The sequence below is a fragment of the Haliotis cracherodii genome, unplaced genomic scaffold (genome assembly GCF_022045235.1).
Source record: "Haliotis cracherodii isolate W230 unplaced genomic scaffold, xgHalCrac1.p SCAF_1, whole genome shotgun sequence".
NCBI lineage: Eukaryota > Metazoa > Mollusca > Gastropoda > Lepetellida > Haliotidae > Haliotis > Haliotis cracherodii.
In genome coordinates, this window is record NW_027266264.1 from 30725172 (window position 1) to 30752878 (window position 27707).

General features: G+C 40.6%; 1 protein-coding gene across 1 annotated transcript; it reads right to left on the minus strand.

Moving 5' to 3' along the window:
- Positions 1 to 18884: 18884 nt before the first annotated feature.
- LOC139455217 (A disintegrin and metalloproteinase with thrombospondin motifs 9-like) lies at positions 18885 to 25768 on the minus strand. The gene is made up of 5 exons (XM_071236766.1): positions 25453 to 25768; positions 23263 to 23540; positions 20128 to 20283; positions 19834 to 19981; positions 18885 to 18940 (listed from the first exon to the last, which is right to left on the minus strand). Exons 1-5 carry the CDS (start codon positions 25766 to 25768, stop codon positions 18885 to 18887), a joined length of 954 nt encoding a protein of 317 aa, XP_071092867.1.
- Positions 25769 to 27707: the final 1939 nt, after the last annotated feature.

Below are 27707 nucleotides of genomic sequence, written 5' to 3' on the forward strand. Positions count from 1 at the left end.
CATACGAAGCTGTCTTGGTTGTTGTCGTTGTTAGTTTTGTCGGGGAAGGCCTGACGGGATTTACCAACTTACCTGGTAGCATGAGACGCAGCCCAAGGTCCCCGTCCGAAACGTACCAAGACCGGGTCGGGTCACGAGCCAGTTTGATGCGAAAATGGTAACTATTCATACAACTCTCAGGAGTCATGGCCATAACTGATCGCCGATCCCCGGATAGTTGCGACAAACGACAGCAACTGTTTTACCCTTTCCGGATGGTGAGTTACGTATATTCCCATGAAGATATGAAAAGACATCATGCACGCACTTACACTGAGATATTTTGGTGCTTGTTATTAAAATGGTTCAACTATAACTTGGCCTGAACTGTCCGATACTAACCTTAACGGAATTTGATCATCACGCGGTTGGTTATCTGACGGCAAACAGTGAACGGAAAACGACATACTCACCACTAATGATCTTTTGTCGAAGGGCGTCCTTGACGTGAGACCCTCGAGCGACGGCTTGATATGCGAGCGGGTAGATGCGCCAAAGTTGCATTATTTGCTGGATGCAGTGGGCTATTGTCAAATTGAGCAGAAGTTCTCATTCGTGACCAACTCATGTTATTCCGGGACAAGCCGAATAGCGACTCGTGCCCCTCACATGGCCATTTTTTGCGACCGGGTGCCGTCTTTACGCTAACGGGCATACCTAAAACAATTGTCAACTCGTTGCGTAATGGTTCACATATATTGCCCCATATATTATATATATTTCATATGCATTTTAAAGCACATCGAGACGTGCGGATTTATACAGTTTGATTGAACACATTTAACTGTGTCTTGGGTATATTTTTAGATGCAGGACATATGTAAAATCAAAAATTATTTCTGAGGGATTCTTTGATGAAGAACTTGGAATCATACGCGCATTCTGATTGGTTTGTCATATTTTGGCACATAACATTCGCCGATTGGTGGGCGAGTCTTCTTGCAGGTTACGGAAAGGGGCGAGTGGTGACGAATGCAGAAGTTCTGTGAGTAAGCAAGGAACTAAGCGCTGACGGAATTTGGAGTCAATTGCTTCCCGAATGCGAGGCCGCGAACTGTGATAAAACAGCTAACGCGCGCTGTCCTACATTATTTTGCGTACAGGATGATTGAACCGGATAGAATGATACAGGTAAGTCTGGATTAATATTTACCGTTGTATCTACACCTGCTCCTAGCGACAACATACCCGTATTGAGTAGCACCGAGTTGTTGCTTGTGGAGGCGACTGCTGCATTTCTCTCCGCTGCCGCTGTGGTTTTCTTGGCTGCAGGCTGCTGTCTAACTGACTTGTGACCGAATGGCGCTTTCCGTTTTGGTGGCATTGCTAGATCTAGTACTGATCTACTACTAACTACAAATTGTTATTAAGTATAATCGAGTACCGTAGCAGTTACAAGATGGCGAAGTGAGTGTTTTTGAAATGACGTAATGTATATGACGGTTTAAATATGACGTCACTTGAGAATAAAAACAAAGACGATAACAAGCGAAAGAATTTGTTTGGCAACAAGGCCACGTGTTATCGTTGTGGTTGTTGCGTATCATAAAGTGAAAGGTGTTAAAATATTACAGTCACAGAGTGTATAGTTATATTATGATTGTAACTAAATGTAACTATGTAAAGTTGAATGCAGGTGTGTGTATAAATAGATACGTGTGCGCTCAAGCGTACGTGTTAATGAAAGTGAATACATTATGTATATAGGATACGTAGATATGCTAAGAATTAAAATTAAGATCATAAGTTAAGGAAGATTTATCAGGCGGGCCAATAACATCATTTAGATAAATATTGCTAAATGACATTATTACTCTACAATAGGAATAGAAATGGTCCTAAAACGGACACTTGAGTAACACCAGCCATAATATATTTTACCCACATATATTACTCTGGGTAATTACTCTTTGTAGTCTGTTTTCAAAGTAGCTGCTAAAGCACATTAAAATATATTTCCATCGTTTTAGGTTTCACTTTAAACAAGATACCTCTATGCCAAGCGTTATCGAACGCCTTGCTAACATCACAAAAGACAGCTCTAACATCTTTGCCGCTATCCAAAGCATTTGCCATAAAAACATAAAAACATACAGATGTGTCAGCTGATAAACATTACAGAGTGTACTGTATTATACCTGATGGGAGATTCGGTAACTTTGTAAATTTCGTGTCGTCGTACCCCGACAGCGTGGGATGTTGCTAATGCTATAATCAATGGTTTACATGGTCCAGACTCGAGTGTTAACAAGCCGCTGTGGTATATCTGGAATAGTGCTGACTGCGGAGTCAAACAATATTCATCCACTCATCAAGAACCGATTGATGAGCATATTTGTGTTTACAATGTGTGGGCTGGTTGATCCCGGCCTGAGAAGTAGGACATCCTGTCACGGACTAGTTTCCCTGACCTTAATTAACTCGATTATATTCAGTCAATTTAATATAGATCGACTACAGCTGACTGAGGCATGAATTAACATTTACTGCCTCGTCCACTCTCAACCTAAATATCGTGAATGAAGAAGGCTTAATAAGGAATGAACTGTTAGAGAACTTAGTCCGGCGATCAGAATGTGTGTGAAAAGTATGAACCATATCTACATTGATTGATTCAACACTGCGATTGATAACGTTTCTCAAAATATAACACATAAGCTGTCGTAGTAAATATCGTATATTTTAAAAAATATATCAGGTCGAATATCCTAATTGTCAATCCTTCAAATAATCTTGAAAGCTCTTAAAATAGGGTTTGTATTATGAACTATAAAACCTAAATTATCACTCAAACATGTCGAAGTTACATTTTGCATCTCAGTCCACTCGTTTTCGATTTAACATCCCAACAGTTGTTCAAACAAAATGTCCAGGGTTAAACTACTCCACATCCAAGCTGGATCACAAAATGTCAGGGGAGTGGCAAAGTGGCACTGTAAAAAGAACAAACAATTACCTTAAAGGGCGACCGAAAAGTATGAACTTTATCTTTCTTACTTCTTATTGATTGTCCCGCTGCGATGTTACTCAAACTACAACATATAAGCAGTTGTATTTAATATGAATTTAATATTTTTTATTCCTAAATATATCAGGTCGAATAACATCCTTATTGTCAATCCTCCAAATAAATATTCTTTAATGGTCTTAAAAGAAGGTTTTGTATTATTAACTATAAAACCTAAATTATCACTCACAAACCGTGAAGTTAAACCTTGCATCTCAGTACACTTGCTGTTAATTGAACCTCACAGAACATCTTCAGAGTTTGGCAGATAATTTACCAAACATCAAAGATAGAACACAAAAGGGTTAGGGAGTGGCAAAGTCGTGCAAAGTTGTGTCCTTTAAGTGCCATGATCCTCTGATCGAATTCCAGATTCTCACTTTTAACACGATTCTAGATTTGCCAGTTTTTCTCGTAACTTGGTTTCACAAACGTTGGAAAGGACTTGCATCACCTCGGGTTTTCCAGCATCGTAAAGCTGCACTCCGTCATATGACTGAAGCAGTTTGGCATGTCATCATCCCAGATTGGCTCCCTTGTTATCCTCCGTATGTCAGCACCATTGCAGCGGTCGTGGGTTTCACCAAAGTTGTAAATGACCTTCATCACCTGACAAGCTGACACGTCCCAGACTATGATGCTTGGTGAATCAGCCTCACGACGTTCTCGTGTGTTTCACCAAAGTTGTAAACGCCTACGACCTGTTCTGCTGTGAGAGCATGTGTGTGATACATCAAAAAGGGGCTATATTCGTTCTCTACTAACTACATGTAGTTCATAGACACATCCTTTCTTCCTTTTATCTGTGAACTGAACTGATATGAGAAACCCCTATCAGGAACCGTGTTGGATTTATGTGATGTAAGATGCGGCTCATGTATATCAGATGGTCAGACTCAGCTAATTGTGTGTCATCGTAGCTCGAGGCATGGGGCGCATGCTAAAGTCACCGGTTTCCATGGGACAGACTCAGTATTAAGGCGTCGCCGTGATGTGGCGGGAACATTGCTGACTTCGGCGTCAAACGACATTCACTCACTCATATATGACCCAACTCATGAACACCGGGATGTTTACAATGTTAGCTGGCTGATTCCGGTCTCGGTTGTTCCTCGAGTTTTCGCCCTCTAGTTTCCTGTCCTAAAAATCGCAACTCTCACAACCCGCACACATGAGCTGAAGGGAACAACAGAAGAGAAATCTTAGGAACATATTTAACTACTTCGTACATACACTTATTGGATGATGTTGCTTCTATGTACTTGACGCATACTACAGTATGCAATTGTCATGTCTCGGTGCCTTTAATCATTTAGTATCAGTATGTATTGTGTTCTCTCGTTACTGTGTGCGATCAAAGAACATTGTAGTACAGAGAATGACTATGAACATGATTTGAAGAGTCAAAATATTATCAGAATTTATTATTAACACTAAACAAAGTCCTGAACTAAAATGGACACTGTTGATTAAGTCCTTGGGGGGGGGACATCCCACTTGTACATCTGACATATCATATCTAAGCTACCTCACACAAGAAGCTCGTCATTCTTGCGCCGCAGTCTCCTGCGACCATTGTCGATAAGTATGTTTGCAAGGAAACACATTGCGTATTGTTAACAGGGGATTCTATTTTTTTGCTGTATGTTAAAGGGCTGTTATCAGTCCATCTTCCTCCACATGGGTGTATCTGCAAACCAACCCAGGTACCAGTCCGAAATATGGCCCCGTTCAGCCAGCCAGCAATGCCTGAAAAGTTTGTTTTAAAATTCAGATTGCAATCATGACATGCTTGTAAATTAAACAATCGATCATTGGACCACGGAACGCCTGTGCGAAAAAAAACCATTTGTCCAGAACCTCTCTGCGTTACAAGAATTTGGTGTCATTCAGAGGTATTTACAAACTTCACCATGCTCATGGGTACACACTAAGGAAGGAAATATAAGAACAAAAATATGAAATTAATATAAAATTTTAAACCAGTGAGCCAACAGGTTTTCCTTTGCTCAAAACTCATTGTTTATGTTTTGCAAAAACACAAAGGTGTAACTACAAGTATGTATCATCAACTAATGTTTTAAAATAATCAACCAACTTTTAACGTTCTGATAACATTTATCCCATATCAGTGATTTCATTATGAACTGACACAGTTTGTTTGAAATTAGTATTATTTGCGGTAATGTCCTTGATCCTTTTCACCAAAGACCCGTGAAGATCCGGGTTAGAACAGCTCTTCAGCAACGCATGCTTGTCGTTAGAGGCGACTAACGTGATAGTGTGGTCAGGCTCGCTGACTTGGTTGATGCATGTTATCGTATTTCAGTTGCGTGATTCGATACTCATGCTGTCGATCACTAGCTTGCCCACATTAAGCTGATGCCTTGATAAAACTGAAATACTGTTTGTTAAAAGAGGCGTTAAACCAAACTGATTCACTATGACAAATAAGCATGAACTGAGATCGTGTTCAATCAAGCACGTCAAGGTTTGATTAGCATGTTCTCTGCGATCTAAGATATTACCAACCCTTGCCTTAAGAGGCGACTAAGGGGATCGGTCGGTCAGGCTCATTGACGTGGTTGATGCATGTCATCGTATCTCAATTGCGTGGAATTATGCTCATGATATTAACCACAGACCGCCGTCATATAGCTGGAATAGTGCGGCGTTAAACAACAAATAAACAAACATGGAATTGTTCAGTATTGTTTAGCGTATGCTATGTCATATTTGCGGACGTAAATTACGTCCGCAATAACTTGCTATATCTGTCGATCTTTGTCACATTTAGTTCAGTTCCCAGATTCGTGGAACATATGTATATGAATAGTGTCGCCCTCGGGTCATCCATTTTGCTATCCCATTACGTTTGATGTAAATAATACAGCTGATTGCATGTATTGATATTTTGTTTATTTTCTACTTTTGAAAAGAAAGAATCGAGTTAATTCCTTGGGTTTTCTTTTCAATCCGATTAATTGTGCACGAAATATGATTGAATCGTAGGTCGATTCCGACGTTTGGTGCTTGTGTGTTTGGCCTAAGTCGCAAACCACATCCACGATGACACACGGTGATATAACTGAACTCCCCTTCAAAGCAGCGTCGAATTTAACCCACTCATGCTCATAAGGTATGCTGAACATTTAACCCTTACCCTGTTTCTTCAAATACTGATGGATTTGACTGTGTTCCTGGTTTGATTTCATCCCGACCAGGTCCCCCCCTTTGTCCAAGCAACGCCTGCGGGCCTCCTTCCATGGAACTGCTTTGTTGCTTTTGCTGTAGATAACGCACATGGCTACCTTCGACATGTATGTGAACCCTTCATGTTTGGAACATTGTGCTGTAACAAAAGGCAAACTATTTGTTTCTAAAATGTCTAATAGGCCCGTTTGTTTTGTTTTAAGTATGGCTGAATAAGCCACGCGTCAGCAGCTCTAGTAATGAATTATATATTTCGGCTAAATGGTAAGGAGCCAAACCTCATTCAGCTCAAGGATCTGATGTGTTAATCAGACGTGAAATACGAAGGTGGTTACAACAGAACCATGGTTATTATAGATGGTTGGTATTCGACCTCGCTGATCTTGTCAATGGAGGAAAGTAATTCATTCAGAGCAAAAATATATTACAAAGGCACCATTGTAATAATGTCATTGAATGATCATTGAACTTGTATGGATAGTTGAGGCCGCTCATTTTTTAGCATATATTTCATATGGCCTTTAACAAATACGCATTAGCATTCATTGATAGTATATATTAACAGGAATTATTAATTATTTACTTCACATTTTATATGACACATTTACGAATACAGATGTGATAGACTTTTTATTTGCTACTCTACAGGAATTGTAAGATTTGAAATTAAATACAAGTGACAAACCCTTTCCGTGTTCATAGAAAATCTCCGATGGAAGCGTTGTAGAGTCCGACTATTTCATAAGCATGTGTTAATGGATCAATATCAAATTGTGATGGTACCAGGTGTTCCCGAAAGTTAAGCGTATCCTGCTCCATCGGTCGCACCCGTCACAAACACACACAGAGGCAGGTCGGGTGTTCACCTCAACACACACCGGAAAGGGTTTTATCGCTTTAATTTAGAAGGCATAGTCATGTACATTGTTAATTACTTTCACTTTCATTCTATTTTTTCCTATTGTAGTGATTATAAAACTAAAACCTTATTGTTCACCTTGTGTGATATTTCTCTGAGGAAGTGAACTGTTTTGGTGGAGTGTCGGACAAGGCGTCGTACTCATGGGCGCTGGTACAACCAAGGATGCCATTTCAGTTGACACTGGCGGTTTCACATCAGCAGTGAGAGATCGGCTTAAAGAGGGGGTCTTCATTTTCCTCACAAGCTTGCTAGTTCTTGGGGAACTTTGTTTGAAGACAAACCTCTATCATGTATAAAATATATGTATGTATGTACATAAGGTAAGGTAGGGGGATATGGGATATCATATCGCTTTCAAGATTATTGCACTTATACTGCGACGCGTGTGTGTCCCTTAATGTCAAGCGTCAGAAAGGTTTACAAGTGCCATCTTTTAGCGTCCATTGGTGTGACGAGGCCGGGGTCGAACCACCGACCTTCCACTTTCGGGGAGACACTCTATCCGCTAGAGCACGGAGTGGTCCTATCTACACAAGCACGCAATGGAACAGCAGCTTTAATGAAGGTGTTCTTGGCCCTACATATCTGACACGAAGACACACCAAGTGCATACACAGAGAAGTGAATGTTATATTAATGAAAGCTATAGCCATGAATAAAAAGTAAGGAGAGTGACGCCGTAAATCGCTTGTATAACAAGGTCTGTATGATGCGAGTTGACAGTATGATTTCAATGTCATATTATGTTTTCACTGTAAAGTCGTTATTACAACAAACGTTAATGTCAAGTGTCAAAACATTTCATTTTTGTAAACAAGTTTCTGATATTTGAATATTCTATTCTCAGTTGAGTGCAGATAATGATACAGAAAGGCATATGAGTTTCACTATGATGACCGTGATATTCATAGATATCTGCTTTTCGTTTCAATTCCAAATTAAATTATACTTGCAGCAATTAAATTTCAACTCCATTGTTCAGTTCTCTGTGCCACTCCGAAACTGTGACGCTAATTAAGAAATGAATCCACAAATGAAGAATCCTTTCCATTTTTATATAACGGTTACTTCATGCCACGAACAAAACAGGGTCACGGGTGGCCCAGTCGTCTAAGGCGCCGCGATTCGCTTTGCAGAGTTGCGTCCCTTGGGCATGTCAGAAACCTATGATTGTGAGTTCGAATCCCGGTTCGCCCCGATTATGTTTCTAGGTTTGTCAGCACCATACCCGTGCTCGTGGGTTTCACCGAAGTGGTAAACGTCTGAGACCTGCATCACTTCGGTCTTTCCTCCCACATTAAGCTGCCACGCCGCGATATAAGTGGAATACTGTTAAAAGCGGTGTTAAACACAACTCACTCACTCACCACGAAGCCACATTACGGTTCGACTCCATAAAGCTTCAGTTTTCTGCGCATTGTGCTATCATAGTCTAGTTCAATGGAATATACAAATTACCATAACACAAAGCCTTTGTCTCAATGAAATAATTTATGTCATCTTCTTGACTGAAGACGTTTGTATATATGTATATCAGGTAGGGTGAGTAGAGGTGAAATTTGGATATAACATCGCGTTCACGATTACTGCGCGCGCTTGCGTATGCACGGGTGTGCCTGTGCCGACAAGTCCTTGTTTAAGCGGCAGAAACAAGTAGTACCTTCGCTTAACGTCTAATGGTGTGACGCTTTCCGGGCAAATGGTCTATCCACTAGACCACGGAGGCGGTCCTATGTACACAACAAGCGTGTTTTTTTCATGAAAGGTAGTTCTTGGCCCTACATATCTGATTAGAAAACACGCCGCGTACATACAAGTTAAAGTGAGTTTAATATTATATCAATGAAATCTGTAGCCATGAATTAATAGTAAGGAGAGTGTTGCTGTTAATCGGTTGCGTGACGGGTTTTGTACAATGCGAGTTGGCAGAATGATTTCAATAGCAGATTACGTTTACACTTTAAAGTCGTTATAAATTATTACAATAATCATTTATGTACATTATGAACTTATATCATTTTGGTAAAGTAGCTTCCTGGATGGAAATATTCTTTTTTCGCAGTTGAGTGAAGATAATGATACCCAAAGACATCTGAGTTTCACCTTTATGACCGCGATATTCACAGAAACCTGAATTTTGTTTGAGCTCCAATCTACTTATATGCGCAACAATTCAATGCATATTACACTGTTCAGCTCTCTGTGCCCCTCCGAAACTGTGACGCTTATAAATAAATAAATCCACAAAGAGAGAATCCTTTCCAATTTAATACAACGTTTAGTTTTTCATGCCACGAACAAAAAAACATGTGCATCTTTCTGCGCATTGTGCTTTCATAGATGAGTAAATGGCATATATAACAAGCCTTTGTGTCCATCAAATAAGTCAATGACATATTATACTGACTACAGACATTTAGGACTAACAGTTAATTACGTTTAATAATAAGAGCAATGCAGACAAAAAATAGTAATGAGTATATCCTCCTACCTCTGGCCACATGACCTTCTTGACATGAAAGACTGCAGACTGTTTGGTGCCTGAAACAGACTTATCCTCAAAACTGTACATGGTGCACAATAACGTGGTAAACTGGACAGCATCACAACGCCGGGTTGAAATGCACAGATGAACACAATGCATTGCACTGAGAACGATGACTGGTTTGTGTACTGGCGCCAGGAGGCCATCATCGCGGTGCATGTTCCTCATCCTCCAATGACAGTTCTTGACGGCACTGGACAGTGGCATCAGGAACATAGTTAGTAATAGAAACGCATGCATTTTAAGATTGATGCTTCCTAATCTGTTTAAATATATCGGGGTGTGTTTGAACACCACTTTTTCAATTTGTGAAGGGAATAACCACTAATTTGTACCAAACTCAAGGGGTATCTTGGTAGCTTTGGTTACACTGACGTCAATACATTACACATCTACTTGAGCACTATCCTATTTATGAATATATGAGTCAAGGTTGCTGATTTCCAATTCATAAAGACTCATTGATATATCATTTGCTTCTCAAATTGCGTATTGGGATTTAAGAGCAATATATTTGTTAGTTCATTATTTATGGTAACTTCAAAACAAATTAACATCAATATGAAGTACAATACGAGCGTTATCTCTATATACCAACTATGATTGACGTCATGGGAAACTATGCATCTAATAGTTAGTAATACAATCGCTTCCATTTAAGATTAATACTTAGTCAGAACACCAAGTTTCAAATTTTGAAGGCAATAAAGCAGAATCTTGGTAGCGTTGGTTACACTGACGTCAATACATTATACATCCATGTACAGCACGATGCTATTTTAAGATATATGAATCACGGTTGCTGATTCCAACTCATAAAGACGTATTGATAAATCATTTGTGATTATAGTGTATTTTATATTGCTTCTCAAACTGTTTATTGAGAATATGTTTGTACATTAGGATTGAAGAACATTATATTATTATAGTTTCATATTTGATGAAACTTGAAAACAAACTAAAGATATTATATACTCGATGTGGGTTAGAGTGGCGCTATATTGTGCCCCCTCATGTCAATGAACATGCACGAAGATAATGTCTGTACAAATGGGTGGAATAGCTCTTTTCATGGACAACATTGAGTTCAAAGAGAACATCTCTATACACCAACCATGATTGCCGTCATGGGAAAGTATGTATCTCACGTGTGTCAGTCATACGCCGATCTGCTTCACTGTGTTAAATTGTTTTATGAACCAATTTCATTCTGGTAGTATACTCTGCAACATGTACACATAACCAAAACATATACAGTGCTGATTCAACGTCTCCTTTCTGAACTAAGATTCCATATTGCAAATAGATCGTAATGCATAAAACTGGCAGGCTTAATACCGATGTTGTGATTGCTTTGAAATGACGCATGCCACCTTCTCCTGAACACCCGGTATCGTCTCTAAATGATGTTGATTCATATCATAAACACATGCTCATGATACAGTCGGATTGGTACAATGAACTCTGTATTTTGCAGAGAGAGTATGTAAAGATTTATTTTGTGTTTTCATTTGTTGGTGAGGAAAACAGCGGGGAGCTACAATCAGGGTTGAACAGTGAGTAAGAGAGTGAGTGAAGCCTTTTAACGCTGCGCACGAACTATATAATGTATGCGTGAAAATAATCGCGTCCGTACTTGTACCAGACAAACCCGATTGTAATATCATGAACAACGTTGCACGCCAAGTCTGACCATCCATCTTCGTATCCACATCGGTTACTGGGATCCAAATCTATACCAGATGTTGAGAACTGACATGGAGAGACACGTGTATGGGAATTAACATGGAGTGATACATGCATGAGAATTAACATGGAGTGAGACATGTATGAGAACTAACACAGAGGAGAACTAACACAGTGAGAAACATGTAGGAGAACTAGCATGGAGAGATATGTGTAGGAGAACTTACACATGGAGATACGTGTAGGAGAACTAACACATGGAGATACGTGTAGGAGAACTAACACATGGAGATACGTGTAGGAGAACTAACACATGGAGATACGTGTAGGAGAACTAACACAGAGACACATGTAGGAGAACTAACACATGGAGATACGTGTAGGAGAACTAACACATGGAGATACATGTAGGAGAACTAACACAGTGAGAATCATGTTGGAGAACTAAAATAGAGAGAGACATGTAGGAGAACTAACACATGGAGATACATGTAGGAGAACTAACACAGAGACACATGTAGGAGAACTAACACATGGAGATACATGTAGGAGAACTAACACAGAGACACATGTAGGAGAACTAACACATGGATATACGTGTAGGAGAACTAACACGGAGATACATGTAGGAGAACTAACACAGAGACAAATGAAGGAGAACTAACACAGAGATACATGTAGGAGAACTAACACATGGAGATACGTGTAGGAGAACTAACACAGAGACACATGTAGGAGAACTAACACATGGAGATACGTGTAGGAGAACTAACACATGGAGATACATGTAGGAGAACTAACACAGAGACACATGAAGGAGAACTAACACAGAGATACATGTAGGAGAACTAACACATGGAGATACATGTAGGAGAACTAACACATGGAGATACATGTAGGAGAACTAACACAGAGGAGAACTAACACAGTGAGAAACATGTAGGAGAACTAGCACAGAGAGACATGTAGGAGAACTAACACAGAGATTCATGTAGGAGAACTAACACAGAGACACATGTAGGAGAACTAACACATAGAGATACATGAAGAAAACTAACACAGACATACATGTAGGAGAACTAACACAGAGATACATGTAGGAGAACTAACACTGAGAGACATGTAGGAGAACTAACACATGGAGATACATGTAGGAGAACTAACACATGGAGATACGTGTAGAAAACTAACACAGACATACATGTAGGAGAACTAACACAGAGATACATGTAGGAGAACTAACACATGGAGATACGTGTAGGAGAACTAACACGGAGACACATGAAGGAGAACTAACACAGAGATACATGTAGGAGAACTAACACATGGAGATACATGTAGGAGAACTAACACATGGAGATACATGTAGGAGAACTAACACAGAGATACATGTAGGAGAACTAACACATGGAGATACATGTAGGAGAACTAACACATGGAGATACGTGTAGGAGAACTAACACAGAGGCACATGTAGGAGAACTAACACATGGAGATACGTGTAGGAGAACTAACACAGAGACACATGTAGGAGAACTAACACATGGAGATACGTGTAGGAGAACTAACACGGAGATACATGTAGGAGAACTAACACAGAGACACATGAAGGAGAACTAACACAGAGATACATGTAGTAGAACTAACACATGGAGATACGTGTAGGAGAACTAACACAGAGACACATGTAGGAGAACTAACACATGGAGATACGTGTAGGAGAACTAACACAGAGACACATGTAGGAGAACTAACACATGGAGATACGTGTAGGAGAACTAACACGGAGATACATGTAGGAGAACTAACACAGAGACACATGAAGGAGAACTAACACAGAGATACATGTAGGAGAACTAACACATGGAGATACATGTAGGAGAACTAACACATGGAGATACATGTAGGAGAACTAACACATGGAGATACATGTAGGTGAACTAACACAGAGATACATGTAGGAGAACTAACACATGGAGATACATGTAGGAGAACTAACACAGAGGAGAACTAACACAGTGAGAAACATGTAGGAGAACTAGCACAGAGAGACATGTAGGAGAACTAACACAGAGATTCATGTAGGAAAACTAACACAGAGACACATGTAGGAGAACTAACACATGGAGATACATGTAGAAAACTAACACAGACATACATGTAGGAGAACTAACACAGAGATACATGTAGGAGAACTAACACATGGAGATACGTGTAGAAAACTAACACAGACATACATGTAGGAGAACTAACACTGAGAGACATGTAGGAGAACTAACACATGGAGAGACATGTAGGAGAACTAACACTGAGAGACATGTAGGAGAACTAACACATGGAGATACGTGTAGAAAACTAACACAGACATACATGTAGGAGAACTAACACAGAGACACATGTAGGAGAACTAACACTGAGAGACATGTAGGAGAACTAACACATGGAGATACATGTAGGGGAACTAACACAGAGATTCATGTAGGAGAACTAACACAGAGATTCATGTAGGAGCACTAACACAGAGATACATGTAGGAGAACTAACACATGGAGATACATGTAGGAGAACTAACACAGAGATACATGTAGGAGAACTAACACAGAGATACATGTAGGAGAACTAACACGGAGATACATGCAGGAGAACTAACACACAGAGAGACATGTAGGAGAACTAACACGGAGATACATGTAGGAGAACTAACACAGGGAGATACATGTAGGAGAACTAACACAGAGATACATGTAGGAGAACTAACACAGAGATACATGTAGGGGAACTAACACAACGACACATGTAGGAGAACTAACAAAGAGATACGTGTAGGGGAACTAACACAGAGACACATGTAGGAGAACTAACACAGAGATACATGTAGGTGAACTAACACAACGACACATGTAGGAGAACTAACACAGGGAGATACATGTAGGAGAACTAACACAGAGATACATGTAGGAGAACTAACACAGGGAGATACATGTAGGAGAACTAACACAGAGATACATGTAGTAGACCTAACACAGAGATACATGTAGGAGAACTAACACAGGGATTCATGTAGGAGAACTAACACACAGAGAGACATGTAGGAGAACTAACACGGAGATACATGTAGGAGAACTAACACAGGGAGATACATGTAGGAGAACTAACACACAGAGAGACATGTAGGAGAACTAACACGGGGATACATGTAGGAGAACTAACACGGAGATACATGTAGGAGAACTAACACGGAGATACATGTAGGGGAACTAACACAGGGATACATATAGGAGAACTAACACAGAGATACATGTAGCAGAACTAACACACAGAGAGACATGTAGGTGAACTAACACAACGACACATGTAGGAGAACTAACAGAACGACACATGTAGGACAAATAACACAGAGATACATGTAGGATAACTTACACGGGGAGAAACATGAAGGAGAACTAACACAGAGAGATACATGTAGGAGAACTGACACAGAGAGATATGTGTAGGAAAACTAACGAGCCTCTTACGACAAACATAGTCGGCTTTCACGGCAAGCATTGGTTGCTGAAGACCTCTTCACTGATAGGTAATCGCAATGGAAATAGCAATGGACAAATGGGTGGTAGGAACTGTTACTGTGACATTTACTAGCTTAAACTTCATAATCTATATTTGATTGCGTTGGTTTACGTGAGTGGGAAATGTCAATTGTACTTACCGCAAGAAGACCACCACAGTGTCCTCCGCCAGAAGAACACCACAGTGTTCTACATTCACTGAATAGATTATAATCATTTTGCATAATTTCAATGCCAAATACCACAATACCTGAACGAAAGTGTTGGTTTATACAATGTTAGACTCATCATTTCCTCTTCTTTGATAGGCATTTAGAAGTTGATGTACTAAGTAAGGATAAGAATTTATGGATGAACAACTTCTTTATTACAATTAAGAGCCATGTTTCGGTGTAGGTTATAACGGTGTTAGAAACGTCACTCTTAATTGTAATAAAGAGGTCGTCCACCCTTAATTTCTTATCCTTACTTAGACTGATCATGTGTGGGTTTATGACTTCTCAGAAGTCGGTTAAGATTATAGAAAATTGTTCAAAGGTCGGTTCAACCCTGCGTTGGCTATGGTCCAGACACTTTATCGGCATGAACATAATTACATGTACATGAATATGAATAATCGTACACGTTCCCTTCGGAGACGACACTGGAAAACATAAGTTCGATGAAAACAAATCGGAGTCACTTTGTCTGAACTTTTCCCCACCCGAGTACACATCGTCTATTATCCCACCCCAGTACACACTAGCCATTATCCCACCCCAATACCCACCACTCGTTATCCCGCCCCATTACCAACCACTCATTATCCCATACCAGTACCCACCACCCCAGTACCAATCACCCATTATTAACCACGTGGTGAAGATACAGGTGGTAAGATACTAAAACACGTTACACGTGTATCGTACAAGGTTGACCTAGTTTTATTCGTTTTGATTGGATAACCGGGACCTCTGTCACACCGGGACTACTTTTTTCATTCATAAAAAATCGCGAGACGTCATTCATTTTGCAACTACAAGGCAGAACTGAAAAAATTAATTAGAACAAGAGATATTTACAAACACTTTATTAAACCAAACACAATAGTCACACGCATAAAATTCGGTTTGTATCATATATAAGTTATGCATAGAGCTTCTACAGACATTATATAATCGAGCTATTTCTATTTACAATGTACGACTACCGATCACTTTCAATTTGATTTAACGTAAAAGGATAAGCGTGGTGAAATGAAGTCTGTTTAACCTATCTGGACAGATATCTAGACTTACTTGGGGTGATCCGGTTGTGCCCTTTGAAGGGTATTTTGTGGCGCTGTTTCGGGAGGTGTTGTTCATGAATGAACGTACACAACTGCACGACCAGATCACTTAAAGTGAACAGTTCTGCTACAAATCATCCGAAAACTCCGTGGAAGTGTGCCTGACTTCTGATTTTGTGGCCCAAAACATCCCAAATGTGTACAATTAAATTTCTATCTCTAGCGTAAAACGCTGTGAGTAGATCATGGTTGTCTTTTCTTATTCCGGTGGTGACCTTGCCCTTCGATCGTTCGAAGCTGTCCCTGACATGCAAGCAGACTTGAGTTTGTTGATTTTCACGTCTTCAGTATAGGGTGGTACAGTTAACATGAATGTCTTTGACGAACACTCTGATTTCCCTCTTCCAAAATGGAACGAACATGATATATATTCAGCTGATAGATCAAGGAAACCGAACCATTTTGATTGCACAGACGGAACACCGGCAGTGCGAGTGACCGACTGTTAGTCCGATATTCAAAGCGCGGCGCTAATGTGACTTTACAAATTTTCTTTTAGGTGTCCTTCGTAGTAACAACAATTACCAAAAGTTGAAGAATTTCTTCCAAAAGGATTTTGGTGCTGTTTTGTTTGCAAACACAACTGCGTGCGCATGTTGTTAATGCGTATGCACAGACATGTCAGCAATGCCCATATTTGGGCATATAGCAATATTCATGCACAACCAGCTTTTGCAACAGGTTTCAGTTTGGTCTGTCAGCGAACGAAAGTAAAACATATCTAACGTGGGTAATAAATAAAATACCACACACATTCTTTTTGGATTCCATTTTTACGAAACTCGTGAACTTTCTATGGTATCTGACCCTGCATACATATGCAGTTACTGACTTCATAGTTATAAAAATGTATTTATTTATAACTGTCAGTAGTACAACGCACATATATATAGGAAATTTAACGATCTTTCAATTTCATATGGTTTAAGCCCGGCGTGGAGAAAATGTGTTACCTACTTATTACCAACGATGATTTCTAATCAATGTCTGTGTCTCCTTATAATAATGAGATCAAAGTGCGCATGAATACGACATGTGCAAAATGTAAACATAGAGCCACATCGCTTCCGGAATGCATGATACAATGACATCCATGTGAACTAAATATGGAGACCAATGAATATTTTGTCAAAACATTATGGCCTTAATTATCTTGTTATGAAACATACTTATCTTATCTCGATCAAACAACACTTTACTGTTGATATGTGACTAGAATTTGACTGCGGACAGTTTAGCAAGCTGCGACAGTCGTACTGGCGAGTCAGGTTCGTGTGCTTTCGTGACCAACCCGTGTTATTCCGGGACAAGCCGAAGAGCGACTCGTGCCCCTCTCGTGGCCATTTTTGCGACCGATTTCAAACGGGCATACCTAAAACAATTGTCAACTCGTTGCGTAATGGTTCACATATATTTCCCCATATTATATGTTTCAGATGCAATTTAAAGCACACCGGGACATGCGGAATTAGACAGTATGATTGAACACTTTTGACGGTGTCTTGGGTATATTTCTAGATGCAAGACACATGTAAAATAAAAACATATTTCTGAGGTATTCTTTGACGAAGAACTTGAAGTCATACGCGCATTCTGCTTAGTTTGTCGTATTTTCGCACATAACATTCATCGATAGGGGGACGAGTCTTCATGCAGGTTACTGAAAGGGTTGAGTGGTGACGAAGGCTCGTGTGTTGTGTGTTCATAGAGTGCGCACGCAAGTTTGTAATATAACAAGGAGCGAACAGACATACAACATAAGTACAACAAACAACTATCAGAATATTATTATTTGTAAACAAAGTTATAGATAAGTCAATGAATGATAAAAAAAATAGTTCAAGTACTTCGCGTTTCCTAACAGTTATTTAACTCGTGTAGGTGTAGACTAACACAATTTTCTGAAACGATATAATTTTGACAGAAAGAAGCAACTACATTTAAATAAAAAAATAGTCCCAGTGAGATGAGAGATTAATAAATATCTAGACTTGCTTCATTTAGGGCTGTAGCATTATAATAACGGCTGGGCTGGGCACTAATTTTAGTTCGTTATATCGTTCAGTTCGTTATAAGCGTGTTTATTATGAACGTAGTTTACTGTATTTCAGTGAGTAATGCGATCACAAAATGCGTGAATGCATTCATATTTTGAAGTGGTATGTGATCAGATCAAAGCCCGCTGATATCCCATTGTTGCACAAAAATGAACGTTTTGTCATGCGTCACCTATCATATTTCTTTAAATGGTGTGCAGAAAGGGCTGTACAATGTAACGATATCTTCCTCTAAAATCTATGTAGAAGCCAATTACCTTATGCGCGTTACTTTACAGCAGAACCAAGCTGTAGTGTAGCTGTAGTGTAGCTGTAGTGTTGCTGTAGTGTAGCTGTAGTGTAGCGTATTGTAGCTGTAGTGTAGCTGTAGTGTTGCTGTAGTGTAGCTGTAGTGTAGCTGTAGTGTTGCTGTAGTGTAGCTGTAGTGTAGCGTAGTAGGAAACACAGCCCAAATACATCAAATTCACTTAAAGTTGCAATGTCAGAAAGGCCTTTTCGTGCTGCTATTGCCTGGTTCCACATTCACTGGCCACAACAGTCACCGCGTAGAACGAACATGCCGTTTTCAGGAGGAACATCTGAAAAACAAAAGAACTAAATTGAACGATGAATTGTTTTATAGTCAGAAGTTGACGGATGACAAAGCAGACAAATTATGGATCACAACCTCTTTATTTACAAGCAAGGTTTGACAACGGTATAAGGATCTATAGCGAAACGTGGCCTTTGCAGTAAATGTAAAAATGTTTGTGTCCATTAATTGTGTCTATTTTATACATAGGATTGAACGATGAATGTTTATGTGTATACATAAATATATTTATGTTAGTGTGTGTGTGTGTGTGTGTGTGTGTGTGTGTGTGTGTGTGTGTGTGTGTGTGTGTGTGTGTGTGTGTGTGAGTGTCACACATTGTACCCATGTCGGGAATCGAACCCGGGTCTTAGGCGTGACGAGCGAACGCTTTAACCACTAGGCCACGAGAGGGGCACGAGTCGCTATCCGGCTTGTCCCGGAATAACACGAGTTGGTCACGAATGGCTACATCCAATTAAGGTGTAATAAAAGTGCCAAATACCCTTTCCATGATGTAAAGAAATAACCGTTAATATCAGAGTTAATTGTACGATTCCGACTATGTCATACGCATGTGTCTATAAATCACTATCAATAGTGACTGTATCACGTGTTCGCGTACAGGTGAACGTGTCCTGCTCCACCCGCCACAAACAGATGAAAAGGCAAGTAAATTCTTCACCTTAACACGGAAACACATGTCACAAACCTAACTAGGGAATTGCATCAGACATCATTGTGGTAAGCTTGGAAATGTCCTCCACATGCCTACAATAAAACTTACTAGCCTTAAATTACAAATGTCTTGGATACTGTAATTATGATTAAACAACTTTTGTTTGAGCAAGAGTCGTATGTCGCTGTTTGAAATCTTGAATCAGGTGAAAATTGACCAACCTTCTTGCTTGTTTCTGTGAAGCTTCAGTGGTCCATTTGGAGCACAGCCTCCACAGCTTCCCCCACAAAGAAGGTCAATCTGAACGCCATCGCCTGACCTCGTTACTGACGGAGTATAAGGGAGGTAACCGCCTTCTGTCCACTGTTGCTGAAATGGACATGAAACATTTCATTCAATATGCTCTCATTAAAGAATGGATATTTAGCATCATGTCTTTTAATGTTCTGCTGAAAAACTATGTCAGGCCTTCCTTATTAATCTTTTAAACAGCTTTAGATGGTAGCATGCATTACCTGAGGGTCAACAATCATTCCTGTTCCTATGGTGTTTATAGAAAATATTCCCTTTGGACCACAATCAAAATTGTTCTCCGAGTAGCAATCGGAAGCTGCTCCATAATATCCATTTCCTGTGGCAAAGGTGTGATCCGCTGTGTTCACCGCCATCATCTGGATTTGAATAAATAATTTTCTCATATACATTTTCAAAAATGATGCACAAATGTGATTTAAATTATATGTAATACAGCCCACCCCTATTTCTTGGAATTTTCACGCAACAATGTCGATCTGCGTGAGTAAGTGAGTTGGTTGCGTTCTACGCCACTTGAATGCTTTTTTAGTTGGTCAAACAATCCTTAGTCTATTAAACCAAACCAACAATAATTAATTGTGAAAGTGTTTGTAATTTTATTTTTCAACATAATCTACCTGCTTTTCAATACACTTCTCATATCAATTCCAGACGAGAAAAAAATGTCTAAAACCACACTGAAAAACCCATTCGCGGCAGCTTTAGGTAGGTAGGTTTGTTGTATAACGACTCACTCAGCAATATTCAAGCTATATGACGGCGGTTTGTAAATAATCGAATCTGGACCAGACAGTCTAGTGATTAATATCATGAGCATCAATCCACTCACTTGGGATCGATGGCATGCATCAACCAAGTCAGCGAGCCTGACCAACCGATCCCGTTAGTCGCCGTTTACGGCAAGCATGGGTTGCTACAGACCTATTCTACCCCAGATCTTAACGGGTCTCACGGCAGCTTTGACGTCCTCGTTGTCGTCATAGCGCTGTCCACGAATGTGTTCTTTCAGTTTAGGAAACAGGTGGAAATAACATGGTACCAGGCGAGTATGGAGGGTGAAAAAGCTATATGAACCCACATTGTCGAACAGCAGCTTTTGTAAGTCGAGAGGTGTGAGAAGAGGCATTGTCACAAAAAGGTAGAACTCCAGCAGTCACCATTCCTCGTCACTTTTCTTTAATAGAATCTCTCGGGCTATGAAGCAAATCCGCGCAGTAGGCGGTAATCGTGTTTTTTTTTACTTTCTAAGTAATCAACACGAATTACACTCTTTGCATCACAGAATACAGTTGCCATAACTTTCTTCACTGATCTTGAAGATTTGCATTTCTTTGGTGCCGGAGAAGTGGATTGACTTTTTGACTTGGGATCACCCAAGTCACCCATGTGTCATCAACCGTTACTAATTTCTTTTTGAATTTGACGAAGCCCTCCTCAATTGCAATCTCAGCCTTTGGATCCATGGCTTAGACCTGTGTCTTCCTCAAGTTCAGCAATGGCAATTCGTCTAACTGGCAGCACAATCTTTTTCTATCTCCTTGATTGAATCTTCATATTTAAGGGACGTCCAGACCTAGGGTCATCATCAAGGCTTGCTCTCCCAGCCTTAGGGGCACGGGTGGCACAGTTGTCTGTGGCGCCGCGATTTGCTGTGCAGAGTTGCGTCCCTTTGGGAACGCCAGAAACCTATGATTGTGGGTTCGAATCCCGGTTCATCCCGATTATGTTCCTAGGTTTGTCAGAACCGTGGGTTTCAGCGAAGTGGTAAACGTCTGGGACCTGCATCACTTCGGGCTTTCCTCCAACATTCAGCTGACACGCCGCGATATAACTGGAATACTGTTAAAAGCGGCGTTAAACCAAACTCACTCACTCTCCCAGCCTTAAACATAGCTGCCAAACGTTTAACAGTGGAATCGCTAGGACACTTATCCCCATTAATTTCTTGGGGAGTACTTTTCTCTAAAGAAGAAAAACTTGATGACTGCTCGGTACTCGAACTTTTCCATTTCTGTGTCCATTTGGACCCCTATCACGTTCAACAGGCCGCACTAATATGCCTCAACAGATCAAAAACACTTGCAGTGAACTACCCAAATAATGTGCTACATTGAAAAGTTCACTTTTATATTGCCCACAGTTGAAAGTTCGTCAGGAACTTTTTGACCAGCCCTCGTATCATGACGCATCCGTCAAACTTGACGAAGGCCGTACATGTTTCCAACTTTGCAGGTGAGATGAAATTGGATTAAACGTCACGTCCAAGATTATTGCACTTATATAGCAACGTGCATGCACGTGTGTGGCTGCTTGTACTAGTCCGGACTGATACTGATTCATAGTACTGAGATACCATGCCGCAGTTTAACATGAATACTTTACTCAGACACAGTATACTGACTCCGAACCGACCAATCCTTGTTTTAGCCCCTTTACGCTGAGCGCCAGACAGGGTAACAACAAGTACCATCTTTAAGCGTCTTTTGGTATGACGCGGCCGGGGATCGAACTCCGGACCTTACGCTCTCCGGACGGATGCTCTACCACTAGACCACGGAGGCGGTCTTCTATTTTTTGTAAAACCAGCGAGTACGGTTATGGTACTAAGAGGCCTCAGGTTCATAACAGGGCCGAATGGGGGAATTTGATTCAGTGATAAACGGTTCCTGGAACGACTTAGGTATGCACCTCTGGGCTACCACTTCCCTTCCATTTTACACTTGTATGTGAAATAGTGTGCGTGAAGTTCCATGTACATTATTGCCAGGAAGTGTTACCTGCACCAAACATTTCGAAACACCTACAATGTCCATTCTTGTTTATGATTGCTAACACAAATAATTTTGTCGACGGAACCTTTCCCAAGGTATTCCCATGGGTGCGTATGCTTTTCTCATGACGGGGTTGTGTACGTTGTTAATGGAGACAAGGTCCGCAAGCACATAGAACATTGAAATTGTGATACCTCAGTTTCTTCTAATTAGGGAGGGGGTGGGGACACGGATGGCCCAGGTGTCTTTGGCACCGCATTTCTCTGTGTAGAGTTGCTTCACTTGGTCACGCCAGAGACCTATGATCGCTCTGATCATACTCTTAGGTTTGTCAGCACCATACCTGTGCTCTAGGGCTCCACCAAAGTGGTAAACATCTGCACCTGCGCCAGAATACTGTTCAAAGGGGTCTTAACGCGTGTGTGATTGGCCGGTGCTACCGGAAGGGTCGGACTGCTTACCCTATTCGCGAACACCTGGTGTCATCATTGACGCGCATTAGTGTTTCCTGTCACACATCCCTGGAAAACTGCCAAAAGCGGCGTTAAACCAAACTCAACATACCTTGATATCAACTCGAATTTTACTAAAGTAAGTAAAGCCGCCTGGATACGATGTCTCCCCAGAACAAAATGTATTCTGTACACTTGGGAACTCCCCTGTGTTGGTCACAGTCAGACTGACGTATTCCTTTGGGGGTCCAGAAGCCATGTCATGACAGTAGATCTTGGTGGGGCAACCCAGGAAGGTTGGGGCGTCAGGGTAGATCCAGTACTCGCCATCAGTAGCGGTGGGTTCAGTTTCCTTCACGTCGGAGCAGGATTGTGGACTTGTAGGGGATGCTTGAAAGAAAAAACAAATTTGATTAATGAAGCATGATGTAGTTGAGTTTGCTGTTTAACGCCGGACTGAAATATTCCAACTGACGACGGCCTATGGAAATCGAGTCTGGACCTGACAACACAGTGATTAACATCATGAACATCTATCCACGCAACTGGGATACAATGACTGCAATTAACCCTGTTACTCAGCCTGATCATTAGGTCTATTTAGTAGCTTGGGACCTACATTCTTACACGGAATCACCACAGGCGCATCCTTTTGAATAACTGCATCCAGAATGCACTTCAATCAACACACAATAATATCGTAACAGGTTGATTGCATAATGTCAGCTTCAAATATAGTTGGCTTAATCCCAAGATAAGTTTTGGTTTTACAATTTGAAGGCTTCCGATTAAAGATAAAAGTCCATGAGAAAGCTTCTACTTATTTGATGAGATTGACCAAATCTGTGTTTCTTGTATCATCGAAGTTTCTGAAAACGTGCGTCGTAAGTAGCTCTGACGGCAAGATACAAAATTGACTGGGTACCCGTGTCTCAAAAGCCGACCGAGAGGGTACGAGGGCTGGTCAAAAAGTTCTAAGCCTGACTAACTTTCAAATTTTGGCCATAACAAAGGTCAAGGTCACAAGAGGTCTCAGTATGAAACATGACTCAAAGTGCAGGAGTTTTTCACAAACGATAAGCTAACTTCCCATCACCAAATCAACCAATATGGCATGAGTGTCTGAAAGTAAAGGTTACTTAAAAGTCTATTTATTTATCAAATAATCAAATAACCTGCATGGTTCTGGGATTTTGATATTGTAACACGAATTTATAAAATTGTTACAAGTAACGTTTCTCAGGTGATTGAATGGCAAACAAATGTGAAGTCGACGTCTCCCAAAGCCCGTGTACTCACTATCTTGAGCATTAATGATTGGAGTTTTAAACACAGTTGATGAAATGCCATGGTCTTAAGGTCAGATCTTTTTTTCGAGAAGACTGTCGATGATCTCCACTGCAGGTCCCCCGAAACCTTCTTATCCAAATATGGAAAGCTTCATGTTACTTCATGATAATACAGGGGGCACGGGTGGCCCAGTCACCTAAGGCGCCGCGATTCACTGTGCAGAGTTGCGTCCCTTGGGCACGCCAGAAACCTATGATTGTAGGTTCGAATCCCGGTTCGCCCCAATTATGTTTCTAGGTTTGTCAGCACCATACCCGTGCTCGTGGGTTTCACCGAAGTGGTAAACGTCTGACACCTGCATCACATCGGGCTTTCCTCCCACATTAAGCTGCCACGCCGTGATATAACTGGAATAATGTTAAAAGCGGCGTTAAACCCAACTCACTCACTCACTCATGATAACACAATATATCGTCACTGCTTTTACAAAAAGTATTTTCTTCTACACGTACACGTGTCAAGATCATTCGCACAGTAAAAGCCCAAACCATCCTCGTGTGTTTCCATGAAGTGGTAAAACATCTAAAACCTGCACTTCTGCACCTGCATCACCTGCCTCACGTTTTTTCCTCCCACATCAAGTAAACACTGTCAGCAGCGCGTTGCACATCTCAATCTCTAACTTACGCACTTGAAAGAAATATTATTGGGACTGTATTTTCTGTATGCTACAAAACAATATCACAAATTTATCGTACCTTAAAACTAAAAAATGAATGAGTGAGTGAGTAGGTTTTGAGGTGTTACGTTAGGCTTTGGCGTATCAGTTTCATGTTTGAGTTAACCCCAAATCAACGCAAATAAAATCCGTCGAGGTATGGCACTGACTGATTAGATAGCAAAATTTGGGCGAATCCCACATTAGAACAGCAGAATATGGACAGCGAGGAACCGCACTGTGTACCACAAGGCTACCTGATAATCTTAAAATGGATATTGCAAAACTACCAACCTTTCCTGTACAAAACGTTGTTAGATGATGGAACAAGTTGTACAGGCATTGCCCAACACGTGCTAGTTATACACACTTGGTCCACGGAATTGAAGATAAACCATTGGAGACTTGGTTTCCTTTCTACATAAATGGCACAATCAGTGACACTGGCTCCATTAATGGTTTCCAAAAGAGGCTGATACTCAGAACCAATGTCAGAAACATAGCCTTCCTGATGTAAATTGGTAGTGCGTATGTCACATGTGTTACTGGTGGTAAATGTATAAGATCCGATAAGAAGAAACAGACGGGAAAGCGACTTACAGCTTTCCATAGTGGCTGTTGCCGTTACACTGAATGCTTTTCTGCCACAATTGGGATTGAGAGTTCATCTACTCTACAGAAATCAATACAATACCACTGAAGACACAGTGCAGGGGATCTAGGTAAAGGTGTTTTCGGTTGAATAAGCATTTATTTTGTTATACCTATAACATTGTACATCATGGGCACTGTCTGGAGGAGGATGAGTACGGGAAAGTAAGACTCGTAAAGACGTCAAATGCCTTTACTTATGCACAGTCTATATTTTAGGGGTGTAACACCCCTTTGAAGAATACTTCTTTTGTAGCATTGCGTGTCAGCTTGATGTGGAAGAAGAGGGCAGGAAGTGATGCAGGTCTTAGACGTTTACCAATGTGGTGAAACACAAATGCACGGGCATAGGGCTGATTAATCTAGAAACATATTAAGGGTTTATCTAGGACTTAAGGTACGCCTGATCAACGCAATTCTGCAGAGCACATTTTGGCGCCTTTACACGACTCAATAATCATCTCAAATATTAGATCAACATTTGTACCTTTGAATATTCCATGCAATTTAGAATGTGGTCAAATGTAACAAATGTTATATTTGGGATAACACTTTCTTAGTAAAGTACAGATTCTCGTACTTTTTTGGGTTGAGTCCCGTCAGGAATTCGAACCCACATTACCAGAGTGAGGCCCCTAATCGCCAGCACACAAAGTCACCCAAAAAAGTACGAGGATCTGTACTTTACAAAGAATTTGTTATCCCAAATATAACATTTGTTATATTTGACCACTTTCTAAATGGCATTGTGAATTCATAGCTTTCGGCCATGGGAGCCGTGGCCATTTACACTTGTCAGAGGGGTACACAAAGTACGTGATCGAGACTACAAAATATCGGACTTTCATTTGTGTGGAAGCCTCGGTGGCTGAGTGGGTTAGATCGCTGACTTTGTGTGCTGGCGATTAGGTGCCTCACTCTGGCAGAGTGAGCTCGTATCCCGGACGGGACTCAACCCAAAAATGTGCGAGAATCTGTACTTTACTTAGAAAGTGTTATACAAAATGTAACATTTGTTACATTTGTACCTTTGTCAAAATTGTAACTAAGAGTCCAAGTGCACCAAAGCTAACCGTCTTCTTTAAACCTCTACCCGTCTATTCGCCTTGTCTACTCAAGTACATGTATAAGGACGGTGCCATCCTATGGATTCACAGGCATGACGCATGATCAGGCTATTCCATCAAACGGTAAAATAACACGAAGAAACATCACAGATATATTGCACTTTTGTTGACACGCAGACAATGTATATGGGGTGTGATTTTGGGGACTTTTAGAGCTAGAATAGACTAATTTCTGTCAGTGTGCATCCATGACAAGGAGAGGCCAGAGACAGTAAGGGCCTATTAATTTTTGTTGCTTGTGTGTAACGATGTGGAGTCAAACCCACGCCCTCATAGCTGACAAACGACACTGGATGCTGGAGAGATGAGTACATTGAAACTACTGAAAGAATTGTGAAATATGTGACAAGAGATTTTCATCAAGACTGTAATAGCAAGCTTTCAAATACGATCGAGAGGATTAAACGAGTTGTGACGCTGGCAGAGGTAAACGCAGAATTGAGAGCAACAGTCAACAATCTACTTAATTGTGAAGGTGGAGACCTACAAATATACTGTAGACAGAACAATTTCATTTTGTACAACATGGAGGAATATCAGACGAATCAGTTAACGAGACCGGAAACCTAAGTGATGTGATCATGAATACTATTGAAAATACTGTAGATCGGGGGAAACCTCTTCACTCTGAAGCAGTGGGTGCTGGACCAATACTCGTTTCATTGCACAATTTCAGACAGCTGAGTACTATTCTACAGCCAGCCTTTACATTGACGGGGCATATAATTTGTATCTCACAAGACTTAGGAGAAAACGACAGCCGAGCCATCA

Coding starts and splice junctions, on each gene's coding strand:
- LOC139455217 (XM_071236766.1), bottom strand. CDS start 25,768: ATGGAAAGCTGTAAGTCGCTTTCCCGTCTGTTTCTTCTTATCGGATCT. Junction 19,982..20,127: donor GAATGATTGTTGACCCTCAG/GTAATGCATGCT, acceptor TGTCCATTTCAG/CAACAGTGGACAGAAGGCGG. Junction 18,941..19,833: donor TCACAGAAACAAGCAAGAAG/GTTGGTCAATTT, acceptor TTTGTTTTTCAG/ATGTTCCTCCTGAAAACGGC.